The sequence below is a fragment of the Mya arenaria genome, chromosome 6 (assembly GCF_026914265.1).
Source record: "Mya arenaria isolate MELC-2E11 chromosome 6, ASM2691426v1".
In the NCBI taxonomy this organism is placed as follows: Eukaryota; Metazoa; Mollusca; class Bivalvia; order Myida; family Myidae; genus Mya; species Mya arenaria.
The window spans coordinates 58,520,798-58,543,973 of record NC_069127.1 but is presented as its reverse complement, the minus strand read 5'-3'; the positions used below and the strand labels follow the sequence as shown (position 1 = coordinate 58,543,973).

At 34.4% G+C, this 23,176-nt stretch overlaps 2 protein-coding genes and 1 long non-coding RNA gene across 5 annotated transcripts; 2 read left to right on the top strand and 1 right to left on the bottom strand.

Moving 5' to 3' along the window:
* Nucleotides 1–229: 229 nt before the first annotated feature.
* LOC128237943 (histone-lysine N-methyltransferase set-1-like) lies at nucleotides 230–23,107 on the bottom strand. The gene is made up of 7 exons (XM_052953518.1): nucleotides 23,004–23,107; nucleotides 9,133–9,251; nucleotides 6,841–6,976; nucleotides 6,081–6,282; nucleotides 1,808–1,912; nucleotides 1,074–1,145; nucleotides 230–309 (listed from the first exon to the last, which is right to left on the bottom strand). The coding sequence occupies exons 1-6, from the start codon at nucleotides 23,105–23,107 to the stop codon at nucleotides 1,137–1,139; spliced, it is 675 nt and encodes a 224-aa protein (XP_052809478.1). The 3' UTR covers nucleotides 230–309; nucleotides 1,074–1,136.
* On the top strand, nucleotides 12,618–14,150 carry LOC128239295 (uncharacterized). Its single transcript, XR_008261858.1, has 3 exons — nucleotides 12,618–13,359; nucleotides 13,585–13,658; nucleotides 13,957–14,150. It is a non-coding gene; the product is annotated as an uncharacterized LOC128239295 (long non-coding RNA).
* Nucleotides 16,382–21,918, top strand: LOC128239294 (uncharacterized). Of its 3 annotated transcripts, none has more exons than XM_052955883.1 (6): nucleotides 16,382–16,717; nucleotides 17,098–17,186; nucleotides 17,526–17,760; nucleotides 18,078–18,322; nucleotides 18,586–18,712; nucleotides 19,790–19,926. In XM_052955883.1, the coding sequence occupies exons 1-6, from the start codon at nucleotides 16,399–16,401 to the stop codon at nucleotides 19,924–19,926; spliced, it is 1,152 nt and encodes a 383-aa protein (XP_052811843.1). In that variant the 5' UTR covers nucleotides 16,382–16,398. The 3 variants fall into 3 exon arrangements, with proteins under 3 accessions (XP_052811843.1, XP_052811844.1, XP_052811841.1); XM_052955884.1 differs by lacking the exons at nucleotides 16,382–16,717; nucleotides 17,098–17,186 and adding exons at nucleotides 20,199–20,614; nucleotides 20,743–20,936 and having other exon boundaries at nucleotides 17,690–17,760; nucleotides 19,790–19,920; XM_052955881.1 differs by lacking the exons at nucleotides 16,382–16,717; nucleotides 17,098–17,186 and adding an exon at nucleotides 20,199–21,918 and having other exon boundaries at nucleotides 17,690–17,760; nucleotides 19,790–19,920.
* Nucleotides 23,108–23,176: the final 69 nt, after the last annotated feature.

Below are 23,176 nucleotides of genomic sequence, written 5' to 3'. Positions count from 1 at the left end.
GGTAGAGTGTCCTCCTCACAACCAAGAGGTGAGCACTAGGTTTGATTCCCGCTCAGAAAATGTTCTAGTTTCCACTCATATGTACACTGTCTTAGTACTGAATTTGACTAAGGAAACCGACTGGAGTGTGTTTAAAATTAGCTGTTAGCTTTACACAATCGGGCTTAAATAAAGTAGTATAAACTAATGAGCACTCAAGTTTACCATGATAAGCATGTTCCAAGACTTCTGCTGATTCACCAAGGGCATCTTCAGATGTTTCTGTGACCTCTGTAGTATCTGCAGCTGTATGACCATCTTTAACAGCATCTGAAATGTATCAAAATTCTATACCACGCGCACATCTGCCATGTCACAATGCAGTGAGATAGTATTTAAAGTATTTGTCTTATGTTCACAAACATAGGTTTCAGGAGATGTAAGTTTAGTTTTAAGTTACCATACAAGCACTCAGAGCTACAATTTTGACAAACAGTAACACACCATTAGTTTCAAGCTGTTGGCATATTCTGTGAGGTAATAAAACATAGAAATATGTCTTTTGAAAACTTTCAAATGAAGTATGATTGAATTACATCTGTATGGTTTAAACATCTGCCAATCTGATGATCAATTCAATTATGTTAAACAAGTATAAGAGTTGTCCAAGAATTTGTACAGGGAAGCAATCTCACCATGTTTAAGAAAGGTAAAAAAAAATGGTTAAGACGGTATAAATAGGCTATTTCTTATGTGACCTAACAATTAAGTTTTCCGACACAAGATGACCCAATTCACACAGAGGTTCTTCATGTCAACACACACATTTCACCAATATTTTTACGCATACTTTGTCCAAATACATGTTAAAGAGTATAATAAGCCTGATTTTAATAGATGACAAGATATCTAACATTTGTAAGCAACACACACACACACACACACATATTCCATGTTCATCTTTACAAGCATTATGTCTACTTTATGAGGTACCTCATCACAGAAAAATAGTCTTAAGTAATTAACATCAACAGATTGTGGTCACCAGCGAGAAATAACTATGTAAAGAAAGTTGGTTTTTGTATTCAATTAACCTTGAGGCGGCCCTTCAGCATGTTCAGAGACAACTGTGGATGGGGCAACTGTCCCACTGTTCCCTACAGCATCTGAAACACACAGTTGAGTTGATTGTATTCTGTTACAAACTCATTAAAGCTAAAAGCTTCACACATATATACTGGTATTCAGGTACAAAAATAACACAAGCAATTATTAACTAACTAGATGCTTACATCGCCAAATTACGAACATACAAGATCTAGATGTATAAATCAGCATGTGTTTGTCATTCCGAGAAACAATGTCCCCCAAGGTGACACCCAATGAGTGATTAAATAACCCAGACTGAATAAATCTGTTGATTGAGAACAAGCATAAGTTTTACTGAATTAAGCTTAACAAACTTTCTGAGGTTTGACTCCAACACACACACACACACACACAATTCATTACAAACTTTTAGCATACATCATGAGGTACTTTAAAGTCGATGCTTGTCTAGATGCAACAGAAACATGTATGTACCTGTTTCAGATCATAAACACAATTAATGTAAGGATGGCTCAGAGTTATAGTGTCCGCCTCGCAGCCAAGAGGTGCTAGGTTTGATCCCCAGTGAGGAAAATGTTCTAGTTTCCTCTCATATTTACACTCAGTACTGGTGAGTTTGACCAAGGAAACCGACTGGAGTGTGTTTAAAATAAGCTGTTAGCTTTTACACAATCAGGCTTAAATCAATTAGTATGAACTAATTAGCACTCAAGTTTACCATGATAAGCATGTTCCAAGACTTCTGCTGATTCACTGAGGGCATCTTCAGATGTTTCTGTGACCTCTGTAGTATCTGCAGCTGTATGACCATCTTTAACAGCATCTGAAATGTATCAAAATTCTATACCACACGCACATCTGCCATGTCACAATGCCATGAGAAGTATTTGTCTTATGTTCAAAGACAGGGTTTCAGGAGTTGTAAGGTCATTTTAAAATTTTAAGTTATATACAGTAATTTATCACACAGCAACACACCATTATTTAAAAACTTTTGGCATACTTTGTGAGGTAATAAAACATAGACAAGTGTGACCTGGATCTTTTACAAAGGGAAACAGGTCTTAAAGGCTGTCTTTATGTGGTTTACAGATGTGCAAAGTTATTTTAAAATCTGTCCAAACATCAAAAGGTTACAGCCTGGATATGACCACCTATACTCAATGTACGGTATGTATATTGAACAATCTATAATGAGGCCAAAAAAAAAATAGGTTCGTTTCCGGTCTCCTTCCCAAAAAAAGAGGGTAGGTAGGTAGGCATTTTTTTTTTTTTTTTTTTTTTTTTTGGGGGGGGGGAAGTGATCTAGAATAGAAGGCGGCTGACTTTTATTCAAAAACAACCATATTAACTGCGTATGAGACAATTTTAAAAGGTACTAAAGCATATAATGTAAATACAAGTCCATTCATTTATTAAGAACTGTATAATGTGTATTAATTATAATGTATAGATATACATTTTCTAGAATATAAATGCATGTATTGTTGAACATGTTTGTCTGTATTACAGATGTCGAAAAAGAGTGCCTCAGATTTGTCAATTTTTCATATTTACCAATTTCACATTTGTGCTATAATGCTATTCTTATATTTGATAGAATATTACAATTCTAAAACTCTCCTGAAAACTTCGGGAGAAGTGACTTCTCCCTTCAGTCAATTTAGGGAGAAGTGGGGAGACTTTAAGGAGAAGTGATACTTTCGTAACACCTGATACAAAAACTATGCCATAACACACACCTCAGTTTATATTCACATTCAAACTGATTGCTATAACTATATAAAATGTTCATAAAAAATGTATCATTTTTGGCTCAGCAAAAGTGTATGTGTCAATGTCACATAGTTTATCTCCAAATAGCATCTAAAAATGAAACAAAAACCAAGACAGCTAAGGATTTGAAACAATCAAAATGACTAATAAATGACCTGTCAATATAGTAGGCGGACGAATCTTATTTTGGTACGTTCGGGATAGGGTACGAATGTCACATTCAGCTATGCTGTTATTTACTTGTCTCTGGATAAATAATATGCTGACATTTAAGAACCAAATGACATTTAAATCACTGTCCTTGATGAAAACTTTACCAATACATAATGGGAGGTTGAGAAATTAACTCGGAAAATTGTTCTGACAAAATGGCGATCTCGCCGATATTTTTGACATCGTAAACAGGAGAAAAATACTGTAAGTATTAAAACTCTACATAAAGCAAAAAAAATAATATGTTTATGTGTTTACAAATCAATTTTTTATCATGAACATTTCACGAAAACCAATTAAATATTTGGTGATACGTCATGTTTTTGATTTTCTTAGCGCCACCTTGCCGATGGCCCGAGATGGCTATGACCGTCTGCTTCAAAAACATCAATGTTTAAAATGTCTGGCATTGTTTGTTCAATACATATAACAATTACTTTTTAACCTCATCAATGCTTGACACGATTTTTCATAATTATGTCGCCTTTTCTATCTCATTTTAATGAACGTATATCATATTATCAGGTTCTTCTCAATGTACATTCTGATTGGTTAACTTTCAATAGCTCCGCCTACCGGCGATGTTTTGGTAATTGGATGACACGGCCCAATTATCGGATTAGGGGATTACCCTATGGCTAATTGTGATGTTTTGACTAATGGGACAGTGGCCAAATACTCGCTGATTGACAGATTTACAATGTGTTAAAATTTCGGCGAGGTCAATGTCGCTTTGATGACACAAATGGGCGATTTATTTGTTTTATTTATCATCAAAGGCGGCTCTGTCAATGAAAAGGGCACAGCGGGGCGTTTGAAAAGGCAGCAGGGCGCCATAAAAGGGCAGCGGGGCGCCCCGCCACGCTAATTATGCTTAGCTGGAGCACTGTGACCAAAGATAAGAAAATTAACGGAAAGAAAGTACCGAAAAGTACTAAATATGCGCGCAGTTAACTTTTACACCAATAAAAAGTATAGGGTCGGCGCGGAAATAAGAGGGTCGGTCGGGCGACCGGAAACAGACCTATTTTTTTTTTTGGCCTGATCAAACACAAAGTGTGACTTTGACCCTGGAGGTAAGAACACAAACCTTGCACGTAACACATGCCTAAAGTATACTAAACATGTGTGCCAAATAATTTCAAAATTTCCATACATGTGAAAGATAGAGTTCGGACATGAACAGATATACTCTATGTCATTAAACGCAGCATTCCATAGAAATCAAACCATAAGTGTGACCTTTGAGGTAGGGACACGGGTCCTGCAAGTGGAATGTCATCTTTGTATGCAAAACAGCAAGTTACTTTGAGAACTGTCTATACATGAAGAGGATACAGTCCGGGTTATATAGTGTAATAATGACCTTGGAGGTAAGGACATTGGCCTTGCACACAACATAACGTCTTTGTATGCATAACACATTTGCAAAAGTATTTTAAAATCAGTCCATAGATGACTTCATAACAGTCCAGACACAACTGGGAGGGACAAAGGACACACGGATGATTTTAATTAGCCCAATTGGGATTCATAATCATTTATGAGATATCATAAAAGTATCTGTCTTCAGCACACAACCATGTATATCAAGCACCATAAAATCATTTTACAATTTAAAATTATGACAAACCTTCTGAGGTACAATTCTAACACACTAAGGATAAATGAGCTGGAGGTAATTTTACATAATGATGAACTGCAGTATAGATGATTGTGTGGTCTTGACAAAGGCCAATCACATAATGAATTAATTATGGAAAAAACTATTCATTTCAACAGTTTTAAGATTCCCACAAACGTTCTGATGAACAACTTTTAAACACAAAATTCTAACAAACAAAAAAACAAGACACAGACTGAAAAAGTAAAAAAACTATTGAGATTTTTTTATTACTTTGTGGATTTTTACGGCAATAGTAGGACAGGGCTTTCCGTAATCTTGTTCAAATGGAGAACAAAATTATGAATATTCAAATGGTTGGGCGGAAAATTAAGTCATATAACTTTTAGATGAAATTGGAAAATAAAATAATGTAAGGCAAATACAGTGTACATGAAATGAGTCAGAGAACATGACATTGCCAGGCTTTTATATATCATATGTCATGTGTAAATTCGAACTACGACAGAAAAAAATTGTCTCTCTGTATTTAATAATACAAAAAGAATTGTTTGCTTTAAATTTTTTAAGGCAATATGATTTTTTATATATTAAACATTAAATCCCATGTACATGCTTCTTAGAAACAGTAAGTACCAAATGTTTTAATAATCAATATTTTTGAACGCTAAAAGACTTTTCATGTACACTGAATATGTAGTTCTCACTTTTGCATATTCAGAAAAACCATGCAAATAACAAAAACAATTAACAAGGAACATCTCGATATTACTGAATTGTTCAAAAACCACAGGCTTGACATCATTTTTCTGCAAAATATGGTATACAAGTTTGTAAATGCAGAGACATTGATGTCAACATTATGATTCAACTTACTATCATAAAGTTGCCGATAGTTGTCTGGATTAAAGTTAAGTCCATTTGAATGAAATAGCTTTGATTGTGTGCACCTTGCTAATAAAACAATTTCATTTTCAAGGAATTCAATTATTGATTAAGTCATGTCTGTATCTACACCATAGGCTATGTAATAAATTATAACTTACATTTCAATCAAGACAAAATAGTAGTATATCCGTAAGTTTTTATAGGTTTTAAAGGGAATAATTCATAAAAACAAGCAATGAAAGAAATAATTCAACACTTAACGAAACTAGAGGTTGAGGTTGTATGATGGTCTATTATTAAAATTTGTGACGTCATAAAGCTCGCACCAAATTGGGGTATCAATAGGGGAAATCAATAATACAAATTTTACCCAAGTGAGAAGCAATACCCGTCAGACTTTATTTAACATCCAACAGAGTTTGAGTACAATGCATTCAGTATTTTGACTTCAATTAAAAAGAAGAGAAAATTAAAACATTTTATTTCTTACCTTTCGCTTTCTCCAAGGTACATCAGCAACACCATAATCGTACCTCAATTCAGTGTCTTTGCTGATCATTTCAGTTGCATACAGACAGAGTCTTGGTTGATGTCTGTCATCAACAACTTTAACCATTTTGCAATTAGGCTTTGTGTATCGGTCCAAGTCGTTGACCATGCATGCCAGACACGTGTCTTTTGAGGCATCGATGCTATGAAAACAATTGAAACATAACATTACTACAAAGAAAGGAAATGTATTATGACAAATGTCCTTATGTGTTTAATGTCCCTATGTGTTTAATGTTCCTATGTGTTTTTTTCACCACTTTGGGTGTCATTAGATTTTTTTTTATTTCGTGAACAACAATGCTTCAGTTTAAAATATTGAAACCAAGAAAACTATTGACTTTGATAATGTTTTTTTGTTTGGAGAATGCACCCGACATTGCTTAATATTTTAAACCACACATATTTTCCAGTCATGGGGAAAATGTATGTTTTTTGCACTGGGAATAGCGCTGAATTTTAACCCAAAATTACCGCCCAGACACGACAAGATATTATGTCAATGCATAGTTTTACAAAATAAAACTTAACTGTAACCATGTAATCTGAGAGAGAGTTTTGGTACGACCACAAGGCCATCACACTATCCAGACTTTATCAATGGACAAAAAGACAAGCTAAAAAAGTAGTGTATAAAAGAAAATAAATAGCAATTTATTACTACAAAAATTATAGCTTACACAAAAACTATATATACATACCAGTATTCCTTGTTGTTATGTCTGAAATGGTATTTGAACATTTCATCACCATCAGACTGCTGTTTACATAGTTCTCCTCTGTACTCGAGAATAAACTGCCCCTTCAAGAGCTCTTGCCTAGCAAACACTCCATTACCTGGAACCAGTAAATAGTGTTTTAGCCAGGAATTAAAAAGGGCAGGGTGGGCCAAAAACATGGTGCTTTCTTAAATGGGAAAACAATGCATTGTATTGATATCAAAGTACATGCATGTTCATGCACACATTGTAGTAATATCCCAGACAATGCGAATGTCCGTCGGACAGTCGGACATGTCCGGTATATTTCCATTTTGACCGACGGAACTTTTGTTTTGGTCGGTCACAATGTCCGGTGAAAAATTACAGTCAGCACCGTTTAATTTTCGGAAAATTTACTTTCAGTTTCTAAATAAATGGTCAGAGTTATTTTTAACTATTATATCATGACTATTCAGCCTGTTAATCAGTGTATCACTATTTGTAAACCCCGTTTTGCACATGTTTCCGTAAAAGCCGAAAAAACACGTAAGGTTACGATTTCAGTTCGTACTCTACTACTTTTTAATAGACGGAATTTTACGGAAATGTTCGGACCTTGCTAAATTCCGTATGTATTTTTTTCGGCAAAGTGGTTCCCGGCAATCGTGTTAATTTAAATATGATAAATATACCGAGCTGACACTCTTTCCGCTCTGTTTAACATTGCCAATAACAAGAACTCTACTTTCGTTTTTGCATAAATGTTGTGTCTGAGTTTGAATTGTAGTAAAATTCGTTATATTTTTTAACTGTACTGTATCTTTTATTTAAAGATGAATTAAAAGATCTGGCTGCTCCAAGGGTAGACGAACCGGATATGAGTTTTTTTGGGAGGAAAAAATAATGACTTAAGATCCAAAATATTGATTTTTTTGACCTGATGTTTAGCTTCTTTTTTGTAATTTATAATAGTACACATCTAACCAAGTAGATCTAAACCTGCTATAATGGGGAGTTACAAAACTTATTTAAAAAGAGGCTTAAAATCAAGGTTTGGGCTGATGTAACTGAATATTGTTTGTAACATTGCGACAGGTAAAAATTTGGTGCGACAGGTAAACTTTCAGTGTTTACCTGTCGCAATGTCCTGTGAAGAAAAAAAAGTTTTCGCGTTGTCTGATATCCCGACCGATTGCTCTTAATTCTTCTTTCTTGTTCATTTTCACTTCAGACACTTTCTTTACCATCTCGGGTTGTTATCACCAGGGCTCTCACAAGGCTGAATTTTTGGGGAGAAGTCACTTCTCCCACCAGTCAAATTAGGGAGAAGTGGGGGGACTTTAAGGAGAAGAGATACTTATCGTAAAACCTGAGATAAATATTGTGCCATGCCACCAAATTTTAAATTCACATTTACTTTGATTGCTTTTTCTAGATGGAATGTTAAAAAAGTGTTCTTTTTTGGCCTATCAAAAGTGTACTTGTCTAGAGTCTCCTTTTTGCAATGTATAGTTTACCTCCAAAAAAAAACAAAGACAAAAAAAATTGACAGCAAAAAACAACAAATAAAGGGCAATATTTATATATCCAGTAGTTTTTAAGTTATACTCCAGACAAGGTAAATTGCAACGGACCGACCGACAAACCGACCACAGGGTGACTCCAATATACCCCCTTCAAACTTCGTTTGTCGGGGGTATAAAAATGCGAGTGAAAACTCTTGAAAAAGAGCAACTTTCAATTTGTTTACTTTCCATTTCTTGTAAACACACAAAATGATGACGTATACACAACTCACACGTTGTAGACTGTTATTTCGTGCTCAGATTCTAGACGGCAGTATTTGACTTATATCAATTTTGAGGCACAGTCCATCATCATGAAAAGCAATAATATTTTTTTAAATAAGTTTTTTATGCATTGATATTTAATATCTACGAAGGCCGATGGTGATGATCAAACTAATCCGACATAGCAGCCAAAATTAACAAACTGTCCAAAAAAACTGTTACTCAATGGGAGACGAAACTCCACCTAGAATTAGACTTCAATACAGACAATGATGAGAACATCGGCAAGATATTTTGTGCAGACTGCATATCAGACCTACTCAAAACATTTTTTGTTTTTACAAACCTTATGCTTTGAATATGACACAGAAAACATTGTTGTTGTTTTTAAGTACATACATTTTTCTAACAAACACAAAGGGGTGAGCAGTATTTTTTTCTAAATTCAATTCCCTGACTAAGTCCACAAATATGCTGCTAATGTATCACGACAAAATCATACCTATGTATTGATCGATATACTGCATATAGCACAAATTCAGCTCAATTTCAGCCGTGTTTGTCTGAAGGTAGTTTTGGTTGGCTTTTTTCTGCAAGGGCGTTGATTCTGGCCAAAAACATCTGCAATTGCAATAAAATGAGGCTGGAACAATGACAACATATCAACAACAGTCTGATGTAAACAGCCAGTGCCACAATTCAATCCACTTACTTCTCGCGGCAGTTAATGACATAACCATCTGGGTTTACACAAATGACATGCTTAATCAATGCTGTGTATCAAAGTGTTTCATCTAGGCTTTTTAGCATAGCTCCCAATACTGCCCTGTGTGATTGGTGCTTTATGAGCAGACAATGTGTTTGCATAATTAGACCCTAGCTTATCTCATTATCAAATAAGTAAGTCATAATGAATCAATGTAGTCTAAATAATTTCGTGAATCTACTTTTCCCATAAACATATTAACTAGATGTTGTCAAAACAGCATGCATTTAAAAAAAACGGGCAAAAGTTACTAATGAAGGTTTTCTGAAGTCAGTCTGTGAAATAGCATTTTTAACCAAAGGCCACTTGGACAAAATCCATATATCATAAGGCCTGAAAGTTCCAAAAGAAATGAGGAGTACATGGATGTGTACTGAGTCCTATCTCGATCTGCTATTACTGTGGCAGTCATTGAAATTAGACTTTCGGATGAACAAGCCCGAATTCTTATACTATTGCATGGAATCATGTTTTTGAACAAGCCCTGCTATATAAAATTCAGAATTTGAGCAAGCCTGGAAGACATTTTACCAGTGCAGGGCTTGCGGGCTTGTGCTAATTTCGACCACTGCTGTGGAAAATATGAAAAAGAAACACATGCTCTCATTCTTCCGATATTTCGACATCTTCTGAAATGGATGGGTCTTTTTACAATCAATAATAGGATCGTTTTTATTTGAAAATAAACAATTGTGTTACAGCCATTTAAATTTCAAAGATTAACAGAAAGACAAATTTGAAAACATGGTTTGGCAGCCTTTTAACATCTTACTTTTGCTTTCACATTACGATAAAGATCGGTGAAAGCTTATAGTTTCCATTTAACTGTATTAGTATTATGCAATAATATACTTATATTCTATATTTCACACCTGAATTCATCCTTTTGAAAACAAAGGCAATAAATTTAATCAGATCAGTTATGCAATAAAACTTTAATACTCCAACAATGACTGTAAAAATGACTTCTGACTTAAACAACATGCACATGTTGCCGCACATTTAAGACCATGATTTAGGAAATAAATTGATATTAATTTTTGTTTTACTCAAATCTGGGGCATTTATTCTGTTGATGTTTGTGTTGTCAATGTATATATATACAAATCATACTGCATCGATTGTGGCTGCACATGCAGATTCTTGCCTAGTCTAAAATAATAGACATGTTATATGGGATTCTTCCGATCCATAACTTATATACGGGTTTGTGCAAAAACAGGGGGTTTTTGAAAAATATTGAAATTGTATTTAGAGAAGCATTTTAGGTTTGAAATAGATAATAAAGGTTTATATTCATATTTTACAGTGCAAGTGCAAAGATATTTTGCACAAAACAAGCATTAGATGCATTAAAACAAAGGATTTACCTTTCCAACAAAACGAAACTTGACCGACACAGACAACAATTGTACCAAGCTTAAAACTTGACCATCTTCGGCAAGCTTCGAGAAAGACCTCTTATATACAATCGTTACAACTCGGCCATGGCTGAAGTGTTCCAATTGTTGTTAAACTGTGAACCGCAGCCTTGCAGGTGTCATTCATGTATTGTATATTGTTATGTTTTGACAGTATGAAATGAAGAAACATGCATCAAACTCATAATAATTTGTTGGATATTTGTTTTTTTGTGTACGGAACTATTATTTAAGTAACATTATCTGGTAATATTTCTTGTTTTTTATTTTATAGATGCAATCGGAATAACTACCCACATTCGATACAAAATAACTTGTACGTGAATGATTTGCCATATCAAAAATCGTAAAATATATCACTGTCAATGTATAATTATAGTGGTCAATATTAAATATTGACCACTATAATTATACATTGACAGATACTGTCAATGTATAATTATAGTGGTCAATATAAGCACAAGCCCTGCAGCCCTGCACTGGTAAAATGTCTTTCGGGCTAGTCTAAAATAATAGACGTGTCATAAGGGATTCTTCCAATCCCTAACGTCTAAACGGGAATGTGCCAAAAACGGGGGTGTTTTAAAAATATTGAAATTGTATTAAGTAAAGAATTTTATGGTTGAAATTGATCATAAAGAGTTAAATTCATATTTTGCCATGTAAGTGAAATATTATTTTGCACTAAACAAGCATTTAATGCATTAAAACAAGTTGTTTACCTTTCCAATAAAATGAAAGTTGACTGACACAGATAACAATTATGCGAAGGGGAACAACTTGATACAATCGTAATAACTCGGCCTCCTACGACAAAACTTTGAGATAGACCTCGTTATACAATCGTAACAAGTTGGCCATGGCCGAAATGTTCCGAGCTATTTAAAACTGTGCCCTGAAGCCTTGCAGGTGCCCTTCATGTATATATCGTTATGTTTTGACAGAATGAAATGAAGAAAAGCCGTCAAACTCATAATTACAAGTTGGATATTTTTTTGTATGCGTACGGAACTAATATAAAATAACATTATCTGGTAATATTTCTTGTTATTATATTGTATAGACGCTATATGCTTTAACCCGGAATCCTGATCGGAACAACTACCCACTTTTGATACTAAACAATTTGTATGTGAAGGATTTGCCATATCAAAAATCTAAAAAAATCCGTCAACGTACAATTATTTGGACTACTTTCGGGCTTGCTCAAATTCTGAATTTTAAATAGCAGTGCTTGTTAAAAAATTTGATGCCAAGCAAAACTATAAGAATTCAAAAGTATAATTTTCACGACTGCTAATTCTTGCCTACTGGTAAACCACAAAATGTCAGTTCTTGAGTTCTAACTGCATGATCAGGCACCTCGCATCTGTTGCATGTTTTCGATATTGAGAGAGCCAGTTTTCACACACTATTATCTCCTTTAACCACCACATAAGCACGTACTAAACACCGTTAAAAACCTTACTATAAAGTGTATATATATATATGATATATCATTATACAGTACAGGTATGTGCCATGTGTAGTCATTCTAAAATGACTAATGTCATGTGCTGTGGTACGTCTTAAAACAATGGTACAGAACGATGTTGAAGTGTTCTCCGACATCCATTACTTTCCATAAAAAGGTATGACAATAGAATTGATACGTACACACTTCAAAATCCAACCAATTTGCAAAAATCCTACAGCAGAAAAACTGTCCGCCATCATTAGAATCGATAATACACAACTTACCTCGGCCAATCTGATTAAAATCATATCCCCTATATTGCTGTGCATGGGGATCTGACCGGCACCAATTGGAGATCACCATCGCGTGACGTAACCATTAACCAATCAACGCCTAGCTTTCATATAGCGAAAACGAAAGTAGAAGTCGAAAGTTTCTATTTTTATCGCTGGAATTTCCGAATTTTTAGTGCGTAATTTTTACAACGTGTAATTCTCACACACACCGTCTGTGAAATCGCCATGTCAAGATCGTGAAAGTATTTCATTGTTTTGTTTGATTTGTTTGCCAATATCTCGCCCTAGACCTTACGTGAAAAGATCTCATCACCAACATTAAATATTTGGTTTACTGTAACTGTACAAAATGGCAGAGTTGACAGTTTCCACGCCGAAGAAACATCATTTGCAAGATCGATGTGTTTTGTGTGGGATGGTGTTTTGTAATGTTGAAATAACGCCTTCTGGCAGAAAAATAAAAACGAGCGTGAACATGAACAAAAAATTGAAAATAACGAAACAAACAGTTGATGATCTGCATTTAGTTATTGATATGGACCTGACCTCAACAGATGCTACTGGGATTTGCATTAAGTGCAATCGACTGGTGAAAGGGGTAGTTGAAAAATTGCAAATTATTAAACAGACCCTCAACGAATCCATTGGTTATAGTCGTAAATTAACTGTGAAACGTCTGCTGTGGTCCCCTTCAAGTTCCAGTACAACACAACAACCTATGAAAAAAGTATTCAGTCCTAAAGTGCAACTGTGGCCTAAAACAAAATTGAAGAGTGCATCGGAGTTACAGGTAGGTAACTAGATGAATTTAAGAAAAATTGAAGAAAGTTGTGTTTAATCCATTGTTCAAACAAAATTACATGAACAGTGGCTTGCCAGTGTTTTGTTTTCAGACAATTTTTGGTTTAACACCCAGAAACTGATTTAAGTCTAGCAGAAGACCCCAGTTTAAAGCCTCATCCGAAAGCCTGGCAAATGGGGAACAATGAAAAAGCATTCTTTAATTTAATTTCAGACGGAGCTGGGCTTTAAACCCTGGAAATCATGATTTTGAAACCTCTGGACCACTGCAACCCCCTTTCCAACAAGGTGCCGCCCTACCGCCTAGTAGAATATTGTTTATAGATTTCCCCTATTCTTATAAAACATACTTTTAATTTCCTCTCAAAATTTCAAATGGCATCACCACTTGACTGTCATGACAAGATGTGCTCGGATTACTAGCATAAACAGTACTTTTAAATGAGAAAGCTACTAGTACCTACTTACAAAAAAATTAAAAAAATTATCATCTTTTTATTTCATAAAGACCCTTTTTAAATTTTTTATGTTTCATGTCAAAATATTCAAATACACTATATATGTTTAAATCCATCACATTTTTCAGACCATGATTATCAGTCCATATGGAAAATCAGGCAATGTTCTGCAAGAGCCGTCGGGCAACACATGTACACAGCTTTCAACTGGTGATAATGCAGGTGTGTAAAGTTTTGCACAAAGAGATGCAATAGTTAAATGTTCGTAGAATGTTTTAAGTGTGCATGGAAGTCATTGAGTCTTTTGTGTAAGAAGATAGACCTAGGCTACATGTAACAGTATATTCACAATCGTTTGGTTTAAATTTATGTTTTTTAAATGTTTACAAATTTCAAAGGTGAACACTAATAATTTATACATGTACTATTATAAATTGTGTAGTTTAGTTAATTTGCTTATGTTTTTTGCAGTAAGGCAGATGGCAACAACAACTGAGGCATTGCTGCAGTTTCACAGACCTATATTGCCAGCCATTTCAGAACAACCAAACATCCCAAATGTTATTACAGGTAAGTTTTTTTATCTCAAGTCCATAGAAAAAAAGATACTTTCTTTCTATTGAGAGATTAAGTGAAGAGCGACTGACTTGTTTAGCCTAACTAGATTCTTCAACAGTTTCATATAAGCAGTATTTTGTTCGAATTTATGTTATATTTTTTGTACTTAATTGAAAAAAGAATATTTTTGCTTTGTTAATGAAATGATTACCAGTTATGTTTTTATCAAAGGAAATACAACAGTGCAAATTTAGTTATTAAGTGTTACTTAATATCTAGATTTAAAAAGAAGTTTCCACAAATACAAACGTACATAGTAACTTCTTTACAGAAACATCCGACAAGCAAACGAAAGCAAGAAAGTCGCTGTTCTCCCCTGTCTCTGGACAAGCAACTGATAAAAAAGGACCCAAAGTAGAGGTAAAGAAAGGACAAATTAATTGTTGCATTGTGAAGCTTATGCAGAGACCCTTGTTTGTTTATCAAATGTTAACGACTAATTATGCAGATAATATCTGTTTGGCGTCAATATGATGGTATATTTATATAATTCTGAAATGGAAAACAAAAAAATAATTAAGTAGTTTCTTACAAGGGTCACCTGTTAAAGGCTAAAGTTCAGTTTGAAGTTGAACCCTGTTTTTTTTCTTTCAATTTTCATTACAGGTGGTCTAACTAAATATTGTATTACATGTTATTCCATATTTGGATACACTTATGATAGAAAACAAATATACTAGCTGATTTGTTTCATAAAGTATTTAAAAACCTTTGGCAGCCAGCCTGAGAATTTCAATGCGTAATAGTAATATGTATCTTTCAATTTTTTGTACAGTATTTTGTTAGACCACACTTTAAAAAAATATTGAGTTATTAAAAATAGAAACCCTGTCTTGGTTTCTTCCTTTGATTTATTGACAATGCAAGCTAAAGATGTCAAATTTTATTTATTGAAATCTGTCATTATTATGATTTACTGACAGTATTAATTCTTTTTGGATCAGAAATGTGTACAATGATTGAACATAATGCTCACTTGCAAATAAATATTTATCTACCTATAAAAAAATAGAATGAATAAAGATATTTTTTCAACCAGTAAATAACACTCTTTTATTATCCAACTTATATCTTTGAATGTATTATTTGACATCTTTAACTTAATTGCATGTTGTTTGCATGATTTGTTAGATCATTGAAGGAATAGGTAAGAGGTTGTTAATAGTTCACGTTATCTTTGTGTTATGCTATTTTCCTTGCAGAGTTTCCAGGATTTTAAAGTTCACCCTGTATCACAGAAAGAAAAACCATTGGTGGTAAGTGAAAAATCTTGTCAAGCTTGTCAAGTGAAAAATCTTGTCAGTAATTTCTTACTTGTCAAGCAAGTAATTGTTCAAGGTTAACACATACAGTATATCAAGACCCCTGACCTTCACTCATGAAGAACAAGATTCTGATGTAAATGAGGCTTTGTTTCTCATTAATTGCAACATTTCCTTTAAATTTGATTAAAACAGCTAACTTTTGTGCTGTTACATGATCCCTTTTAATTTCCAAAGAGTTCCATTCTTGTAATAAAGTAATAAATGTTGTTTTTAAAGATTTTTAGCAGGGGTGTTCACACAAATTACAGCAATTGTCTGGTTATAGGAACTGTATAATGTACAGTGTATACTGCAGATCTGAATTTTCAAGTGTATAAAAAGATACAATAACTTGTCATTGTGATAATTTAGATTTTTAAGAGTCCTTTTTCAAAGATTTAGCTTGTAATTAGTTTGTATTTTCTAATGCAATTCTTGGGAAAAATGTTGATTTACATATAAAAGTTTCTACCAAATATTTCTAAATTCAGTTAATTGTCATGCTAATACATGTAGCAAATGCTCCAACATGATATATCACATTTTTTTCCATGATATTAAAAAATCTAATTATTTGATTTATAGATAACAGTATACTATGAAAGTGGAAAGAGGACAGTTGTCATTGAAAACAAAGACCATATAAAAATGTGTAAAGTCATATTCTACCAAAAAAATGTTGAAAAGGGACTTATGGAGATTTTAGAAACAACCAGCAAAGATCAATTTGCTGCTTATGCTGCAAAGATAGTAAAGAATGAATGTGAAACTATTTGTAAACGGCACTCGGACTTCGCATTGACTGATAAAACTTATGAAGGGATAATGGAATTCTCCTGGGACCACTTATACCAAGACCTATTACTTGGAGCTCCAAACACTTTACGCATTGTGTCATCCATGGTAACCAGTAGCATCCCAATGCCAGTACCAAGCAAGGAATTTCACCATGCCCTTTTTGCAATAGGTAAGAGTATATTAGCGCACCATCTGTATGTATCCTGTCTGATTCTATAAAAGATAGTAAGACAAGATTGAAGGATAATTATAACATATGAATATGGCATCTTTTTTAAACTATTTGAAGAGATCAATCTTGATTAAAATATAATAAAATACTATAGATGTTGCCATACAACAACAAATAATGTGTGTACTGTATTATCTTACTCTGGTAATGCAGTTTAGTTATGTTATGGCTATGCCTGAAAAGCTAATTGTATCACACATTGAGAGCTAAATCATAATGACATTGACTTGTTCTAGTTGAATTCTTTTAATTATTATTACTTGATGTAAGAAATATGTTATTATGTATGACAACTGTAAATTGTTATAATATAATAGGTATAATATTACATGGACGAAACAGGGAAGCAACTACATTGCAGTATCTGAATGGAATGGTACTTCTTCATGGAGGGTGTACACATCAGGTAAGCTAGACTTAATCACAAACATTCTGATATTTTGGCATTTGTTGATTCTATCTGGAACTATAAGCAGGATTTCAATGAAACTTGGCCAGGATGATCCCCAAGTGCTTTACTTGTGCAGCAATTGTGCTTACTAAGAATGATGAGACTAGGTCAAGGTCATGGTCACCTTTCTTTTAAGTTTTGTTTGAAAGAAGGATACTGGCTTAATTTTCTAATGTTTATGAACAAGAGTTATAATTAAGATACTCAAAAAGCTTATTCGATAGAGGGTGCCAAGATTCTCTGTGATGTCCTGTTAATGTACATGAATAAGTTAAAAGTTCCCTTGTTTTTCAGGACATGAAACGCTTGGCTAAGTTAGGTGTATGTGTCTTTCCTGAGACAGTCAGAAATAAACTGCAGTCCTGGCAAAGTAATCTTGATGAAAAACTGTTAGAAGTGAAGGAAAAATGGTGCAAGGGTGACAGTATGACATATCAACTTGTTGGCGATAGCTGGGATAAAAATATAGTACCCTCTTACAGGACTTCTAAAAATTCAACACAGTCAATACATCTTTTTAACGTTATTGGTAAGATTTTTTTGTCCATTACATCAGTGAAAACTATTTTTGGTTAATCGAGTATTACAGTAACCATTAAAATATCAATTGAAACATAACATGTATATTTTCAATGATTTTGCCAAAAAACAGAATTTTATATGTTGTGGAACTCATACTTTTAAGTAACAGAAAGAGTATGGATTCACAGTTGGCATAGCTAGAAATAACCTTTTTCGAATGATCTGATTTGCCCACCAATATATGTACAAGGCATTTATTTTGTCTGACAACTTTTAACCTCTCTCGGGCACGTAAGACATGGCACAAAATATTATACTTTCCAGGCGTCATTGACCGGATTGTAATAAAGAAGGAAGAAGGCACTCCTGTTAGGACAGTGGACAGCATGACAGCCGTTGACTTTATACCATCTGAAGGGGACATTGACAGTCTACAAAAAGAACTAACGTTCCTTGTGGCCAGATCTGTTATCCAAAATATTAAACAAATGGAAGATTTGTTTGGGAAAATTTACCCTGGCCATCTGGAGCATATCCACAGTAATGAAGCTGGAATGAAAACTTCGCAGGTAAATCTTGTGATTTAATAAGGTCATTTATTTTACATATAATCCCGTCATATATGTGGTTTTAGTTCATTTCTTTGATTAATTTAGAAAGAATTCATTTAAATACCAATTGATACATATATATTGCAAACCTTGTATTACTTTTCATTGTACTGTTGTGAAGAAACCTTAATTAACGTTGTGAAGATTTTACTTAAAGAGCATAAACATTTCTTATTATGTTTTGAAAGCATTTAAGTTAAATATCTTGTTTTTATTTACAGTATTCTCTTGGTCTTTTTGATTGTGATGAAAAGAAAACAGCAGATGTCATAAGGTTGTTGCAAAACTTGACAGAGAAATACGTTCCCAAGAAGGATGGGGAGATTGTTGAAGAAGTTTTTTTTGGAGGTTATTTCATGTATTTTTTATGCTTAAGATTTTACATAAAAGTAAAAATTGAGTAAATCAGCTATTTTAAGCCATTTTTGTGGCTTCGTTACTGATTGAAAAAAATATTTTGCCAATATCAAAATGATATACAATAGACTATTTAAATACATTCGTCTCTTTAAAGTATGTACCTTTACTAGATATATATTATACATCTATACAGGAAACTTTTTCTAAGTGTAATTTAGTCTTAAGATGTATATGACACTGGTTTATACTTGCTTACACTTCAAAATGCCAGTCTTTATAAATTATAAGTAATACTTTCTATATCAAAAGAATAACAGTGAACAAGTTCTTTAAGCAAAAGAATATTTATGCCCCCTTTTGAAAAAAGTGGGGTATATTGTTTTGCACATGTCGGTCGGTCGGTCGGTCGGTCTGTCTGTCTGTCTCTCTGTCGGTCGGTCGGAATACCAAATGGTTTCCGATCAATAACTTGAGAACGCTTTGACCGAGGGACCTCATACTTGGTATGTGTATTGGTCATCACCAGCAGATGAACCCTATTGATTTTGAGGTCAGTGGGTCAAAGGTCAAGGTCAGTGTGACCTTTACATGAAAAACGGTTTCCGATCAATAACTTGAGAACGCTTTGACCCAGGAACCTCATACTTGGTAGGTGTATTGGTCATGACCAGCAGATGAACCCTATTGATTTTGAGGTCAGTGGGTCAAAGGTCAAGGTCAGTGTGACCTTAACATGAAAAACGGTTTCCGATCAATAACTTGAGAACGCTTTGACCCAGGGACCTCATACTAGGTAGGCTTATTGGTCATGACCAGCAGATGAACCCTATTGATTTTGAGGTCAGTGGGTCAAAGGTCAAGGTCAGTGTGACTGTAAGCTGAAAAAAGGTTTTCTGATTGTCCATATTTTATTTAAGTGTCCAAATCCTACTAACAATTTGGCTCCCAAGGGGGCATAAATGTTTCACTAACATCTCTTGTTTATTTAATACTTGACCTTTTCTATAGTATAAATTGGTGTCTAATTTTCATCAAGCATGCTAAACTTTTTATTTTATATTTAAGGAGACAGACTGACTGATGAAAAAATTCAGGTTGCTCAGCAAGCAATGAGAAATGCTGACAGTGGCTTAGAGAGGTTAGAAGGCTTCATTTCAAAGATAGAGGATTTTCATCGCTTAATGAATTTTCTGGAGGTATAGTCACGAAACATTTGTCTACTTTTCTTTTTAGTTGGTAAAACATATATCATACACTTTCAACCAATCTCAGCTGGTTTGCAAGGTGGTTCGATCCTTCAGTCAGACAGATATCTTAATACAATAATATGGATAGACTGATATAATGTAATTTGAATATGTATTACTGTCCTCTATGGTACAGGTCAAGTGTAATATATATATCCTGAAACATTTTAAATATAACTGCAGTTGATTATTGTGAGGTTAACTCATCCTTTTGCATTGTTTTATAGGCAATCCACAGGCTGTCATACAATACACAGTCTTCCAGAGATAGGGGAACTGTACATTATTACAGAAACTTACTGAATGCGCGAAATGTCAAGGGCGAAGTAAAAAACTCTTACCGGGCATATAAGCAGCTATATTACACATTGTTTGATGCCATTTGCTGTGTGCTGTTCCTTAAGAAATTTGAATTGGATAGCTGTGATTCAACTATTCCAGTACCACAAGGCATAAAAGATTGGGAAGCAGATCAACAGTTACAATGGCTAAATGACAAGTGTGGTGAAATTGTAAAAGAGATTTTTCCTCATGATTTATTTGCAGAATTGCAGAATGTGCTCGCAGATCCTGATCACGAGGAAAATTACTGGGTTAATTCTATTGAAAATGACAATTTCAAGTGCCACTTCTGTAATTCAAGGTATAAATATGTAACATCTTTGAAAATGCATGAAAAAACTAAACATCAAGTTAACATGTCTGCCAAGGTCCAAACAACAAACTCATTGCTTAGGCAAACAGATGAACTGAATGACTATCTTGTTTCAGTTTTCCGTCTAACAGCTCTTCACCAAAACTTAAACAGTGCTGTTGATATGGGTGATGGCTACAGAGTAGTAAGGAGTGCCAAATTTGAAACGCCTATATACAACAGGACCAACAAAGTTAAATATTTGATAGGAAGTGTACATCTTACAGCACTTGTGTCTGGCACATTACCGGCTCACCAATCAAAGCGCTTAATTGCAAACAGATTTATCAATATTTCAGGTGGGAAGAACAATAATTTGTCTTTGGATGAATTTGTTGAAATTTTAAACAGAGACACCAAAAATGCAACACATGGCTTTCAAACAAAAGACAGTATTGTGCAACATTCAAAAGAATTTCCCCATCTTGTTCATGCAGTTAAACATTTTGATGCTATGTGTGAAGTAAAAAAAAGAAAAGGGTTTCACAAACTTCCTTCATACAAGGAGGATGTCAAAAAGGTTTTGATAGATTTGCTGTCTATTAATGGTTTAGAAGTTCGTCCTGGCCGCACACTTCATTGCCGTAAAATTGTGCAAAAAAGCAGCAATCCTTTCAGTGACTGTTTTGTTGGTTTGCCAGTAATGATTGCCAGACACAAGCCAGAATTGCCATTCAGACGTTTGCGGAATAAGAACATGTAATCTTTCCAATGTCTTTTCGTTTTGTGTTTTGAAGTACAACTGTACATGTAAACAAGGGTGCAATAGCAACAAAATACGCCTGTTTGTAGTAAATATATTCAATCAAATATATACCTGTTAAAATTAAACGTTTTTAGGTCAATATAAAATATGCATAATGTGGTGAGGCACAATCAGACTGAAGATGTTAGTTTCTGCTGCATTCAATTATAAACTCTATAAAAACTCAGGATGTGGTTAAATTTGACCTTTAACCTCAGAAGAGTGACCTTGACCTATGAGCAAAGGAGCTGCTTCTTGCGCATGAAACATTTGTGTGAAGTTTAATTGTGCTTCACATAAAAAGCTAAACAAGATAAAATCTACAACATTTTATAATTTAATTTTAACTTTATTCTTCATTAAAATGCTATATTCATTATACTGTTCATTTTTCTTCTTGCATAAGGTATATAGTGAATTATAGCCATTGACTATAACAATTGTTTTTTAATATGTGGTGAGGCAAAATATTAGTACATGATTGTATTTTATTAGATACTACATCATTTTTGAAATTAAATCTTATAATTTAAATTCTAAGATATGTTTTTGTTGTCTTTTATAATTTTCATTCAAAGCCACCATCGAAACTGACATCAGATTCATATTCGTAGGAAATAGTATCACTGTCACTACTGACCAATGCATCTTCTGCTTTAGCGGAAAAAGTACCTACTAAAACTTCTATGGGATGGGGTGTACAGGAACCACAGTTGCAGTGAGAAACGCAGAGATCACAGCACATATGTGCTGGGTCTGAGACAACCTCTTCACTGGTAAAGTTTTTCAACAAACACCTCCTCCTACATTCCACAGAACCTATTACTTCCTTCACTTCTTTTGAAATATGATTTAATTGATACCGATTACAAAAAATAACACAGACTGAGGGCTCATCATTACGACCACATCGTCCACTTTCCTGTAACAGATCAACAACATCTTTTGGTGGTCCAAATAAAATCACCCCATGGCAGTTCTTGACATCAACACCCAAGCCTAAAGCTGTTGTTGCAATAACTACTTTCATTTGGGAGTCAAGCCCTAAATTTTGCACAATGTGTTCTTTTTTTTCTTGCGGAGTTTCAGAATGGTACATTTCAACCACATTTTGATCCATTAAATTTGTTTCAGTAACAACATAGTTAAAAAGTTGGCATACATCTTTGATGGAATTGCACTCGTCTGACTTGGTCTTCCATAAGGGAGATGAGGGGACAGCATACCAACACCGTGTCATGATTTTCAGGATTAAGAGCTCTTTTTACTGGTAAGAACATTTGGTACGGCAATGATTTACCATACCCAGTTGGCAGTATTGCAAAACAATCATTTCCGTTCAGTATTTCCATTAGAATTTCCATTTGATTGTGTTTTAAGGCCGTTATAAATTCCATTTCACCAACAACTTTCCGGATAGCCATGGGTATCGCCATTTTGATGATCGCGCCTACATTCATTCCGTAACAGGCGATTTCATTGGCTGATCTATTTTTAGCGATATTGGAAATCCGAAATGTAATGAAAACGGTTTGAAACTGGTGACGGTCAGATCTTCGTGTACAGAAGATCAGGATTTTAATCAGATTGTACCTCGGCAAGCCGCCATGTTTTTCCCACACCACGTGAGGTGTCGATGGTAGTGCGCATGCCCAATGCGCGAATTTAACAGGTGCCCGCGGGGGCGGACTAGGCATGCGCAGCGAAACGGAGAGCCAATGCGCATGCCCGACTTTAAACTTTTTCCGCGCCCTGTTTTCGTATGT